The following is a 3,456-nucleotide window of genomic DNA, read 5'->3' as shown; positions in this document are numbered from 1 at the left end:
AATAGTGAAGTTGCACGGTATCCCTATGAGTATAATATCTGACAGAGACCCGAGATTTACTTCTGGATTTTGGAAGAGTTTGCAAGAGGCATTGGGTACCAATCTGAAGTTAAGTTCTGCTTATCATCCACAGACAGATGGTCAAACAGAGAGGACCATTCAATCGTTAGAAGATTTACTGAGGGCTTGTGTGCTCGAGCAGGGGGGATCTTGGGATAGCCACCTCCCTCTAATTGAGTTCACATATAATAATAGTTATCATTCTAGCATTGGGATGGCACCTTTTGAAGCGTTATATGGCAGGAGATGTAGAACACCTATGTGTTGGTATGAATCAGGTGAGAGCACAGTTCTTGGCCCAGAAATTGTGCAACAGACTACCGAGAAAATCAAGATGATTAGGGAGAAAATGAAAACGTCTCAGAGTAGACAGAAGAGCTATCATGATAAAAGGAGAAAGGATTTAGAATTTGACGAGGGTGACCATGTGTTTTTGAGGGTCAACCCAGTTACTGGTGTTGGTCGTGCTTTAAAATCGAAGAAGTTGAATCCTAAGTTCATTGGACCATATCAGATTTTGCAAAGAGTGGGAGCTGTTGCATATAGGGTGGCCTTGCCACCAGAGCTTTCGAACTTGCATGACGTGTTTCATGTGTCTCAACTTCGGAAATATGTTTCTGACCCGTCCCATGTAATTCAGAGGGATGAGGTGCAGGTTCGAGATAATCTTACGGTGGAGACAATGCCAGTAAGGATTGAAGACCGTAAGATGAAGCAGTTGAGAGGCAAGGATATTCCCTTAGTGAGAGTAGCTTGGGGAGGAGCTGCTGGAGGGAGTGTGACTTGGGAACTGGAGAGCAAGATGCGAGAGTCGTATCCAGAGATGTTTCTATCAGGTACATTTTCGAGGACGAAAATATTCTAAGTGGGGGAGAGTTGTAACACCCCATTTAAATATCTAGTCATTGTGTGTTTTGATTGTGAAATTATATTGGTATAATTAAGGGTATGTAGTAAGGGTGAGTGTGTGAACTTAGTCTTAATTGATTAATTTAATTAAAAACCTTAGAATAATATTATATTGATAATATAATTAGTAAAAGATGGGATATATAAATTACTGTTTTTTATTATTAATATTAATTTTATTAGTAATATTTTTATTGTTATTATGACTAAAATTAAGGAAAATAAAATATATTTAGGGAGAGTTTGGAATAGGGTTAGAAAAATTGTAAACACGTGAAAAGAAAACAAGAGAAGGAAGAGAAGCTAGGGCAAGAGGGAGACTGGGAGATTCTACCATTGTTGAAGGATCAAAGCTTTAAACTAAGGTAAGGGGGAGAAAGGGATATAAATGTGTGTGTATTTCATGATGGGGTAAAGAAGAAAGGTCCTTACTCTCCTATTAGAGTCGTATAATTCTGTTTTGGATGTGTTATTGTTGTATTCCAAATTTGAAATTGGTGATTTATTGGTATGAATTAGTATGTATTAGTCTGGTAGAATTGAACGCCGAATATAATCCTTGATTCCGTGATTCCAATATGCTACCTAGGTCATTTTATTCACTTTATGTGATTTAGTGGTACTGTTCGGAACAGAATATAGAGTCTGTTCTATACCTAGGTATGCTATGAAATAAGTCTTATATTTAGTGATTTAGTGATTGTTACTGTTGCTTGCTTACGTCTGTTCATGGATCATTATATATTTGTCCTACTAGTGTAGTCCTCATGTGTGTTTAGATGTAGCATGAGTATGATTCTATAAGTAGTCACATACAACACCAAAATAAAGTGATATTTATTCTTTATTATTAGACATAAAGTGCTGAATTTTTATGCTTAGATGTGTATTGTATTTATATCATTATATGACGATGCCGTATCGTAATTGCTTATTGTTTCAGCTATTGTGATCAACAGTGTACCATATATTATTATATAATGCATGTCTCTATGATATTTAACCTTGTAGTTTGAAATTAGACATGAGTCTTCATGTTTATATATTCATATTAATGCATGTCCTTATGAATGTTTATCCATTTTAACTAATAGCTTGCTTATATCATGACTTCATTTAGCATTGTACAGCATGTGTTCTTAGTGCCTATCAATGTGTGACGACCGCTGCGGTAGCTATTATTATTTTCTATAGACTGTTAACCAAATAAATTCAATATATAGTTGAGAGGTTTGTAACTAACCGTGGTTACATCAATTAATTAAATATAATGAATTTAGTAATGATAGGAAAAACGGTAAAACATAGAATATTGTGTAAATTATTCAATGATAAGTGGTTGATGCTTATGTGAAGAGATTGTTGTTGTTTGTGAACAGCCTTGGGACAGAGATGGTAATTCTAGTGAGAATTACGGTGAGCAAATGACTCACGTGTGATCGGTGTGGGTCGTGTGTTATGCATTAATAATATTTTCGTATGCATAATATATGTCATGCATTTCATGTTGTGTCATGTGGAGATGAGTCTAGGTGGGAATCCATGATGGGTGCCTATTCTCATCCGGACTCCGTGTGGGAGTTGTGTGGAGATAAGTCGTAATTCAGGGGAACGATTAAGGCTTATCCGGATTCCGACGGGAATCGGGTTCATATAATTGAACCGTATTGGTTGTGTTGGTACCGCAAGCATAGAGTCGTGATAGGTGAATCACTTGCATACATAAATGAAATATGAATTGTGCATAGTGAATGTGCGGTATGTGGTTACGTGTTTTGTTTGAACATGTGATTGTTGGATTAATTGTGAATACTTTTCTTAGCATGTGATATTCACCAATTATTATTTGAATGTAATTCTCACCCCTTTTCTGTTGTTATGTCTGTGCTTCTTCGGGAGTACAGATAATCCAGGTACCTGAGTAAGCATGGATCTTGTGTTGCTCGGTCGAGTCTTAGGAGTCGCTCTGATACGTAACACGGGGAATATGGGATTATCTTACTTGTGATGTTTTATTTATTTCGTTGTTACGTATCTTGTTTTTGGATTATATAAAACCATGAGATGGTGGGATTTATTTTGTTAAGGCCTCAGAGCCATTGAAGTGTTTTGTTTTGGACTTCCGCTACTTAATTTAATTGTCGAGCAATAAAAGATGAAGTGACTTGATACTTCATGAGTTTTTTTTTTACGGGATGTGACATTCCTACTTGTGTGAATCTGATTTATTTGTTAAATTATTTTGTTATTTTACAATTAATTCATGGGAAAAGTAGGGTGTTACAATAGCTCAATTGGTAGCAGGAATTGCTATGAATATGTACTTAACCCCTAGGTACGTGGTTCGATTCCTGCGGGAGGCAAAAACAATATTTCCTGGGCAGCCGATAAGCGGACCTAGGGGGGATTATTGATTAAGCCGGTAACATGCTCGGTTGGCCGACACGGTTGATGCGTGCAGCGGATATCGGGGTGTTACATTAAAAA

General features: G+C 36.7%; 1 protein-coding gene across 1 annotated transcript; it reads left to right on the top strand.

Moving 5' to 3' along the window:
* The first annotated feature begins 274 nt into the window (after positions 1-274).
* Positions 275-2,408, top strand: LOC131604818 (uncharacterized). The gene is made up of 2 exons (XM_058877233.1): positions 275-896; positions 2,326-2,408. The coding sequence occupies exons 1-2, from the start codon at positions 275-277 to the stop codon at positions 2,406-2,408; spliced, it is 705 nt and encodes a 234-aa protein (XP_058733216.1).
* Positions 2,409-3,456: the final 1,048 nt, after the last annotated feature.

The sequence above is a fragment of the Vicia villosa genome, linkage group LG5 (assembly GCF_029867415.1).
Source record: "Vicia villosa cultivar HV-30 ecotype Madison, WI linkage group LG5, Vvil1.0, whole genome shotgun sequence".
In the NCBI taxonomy this organism is placed as follows: Eukaryota; Viridiplantae; Streptophyta; class Magnoliopsida; order Fabales; family Fabaceae; genus Vicia; species Vicia villosa.
This window is presented reverse-complemented; position numbering and strand designations above follow the sequence as displayed.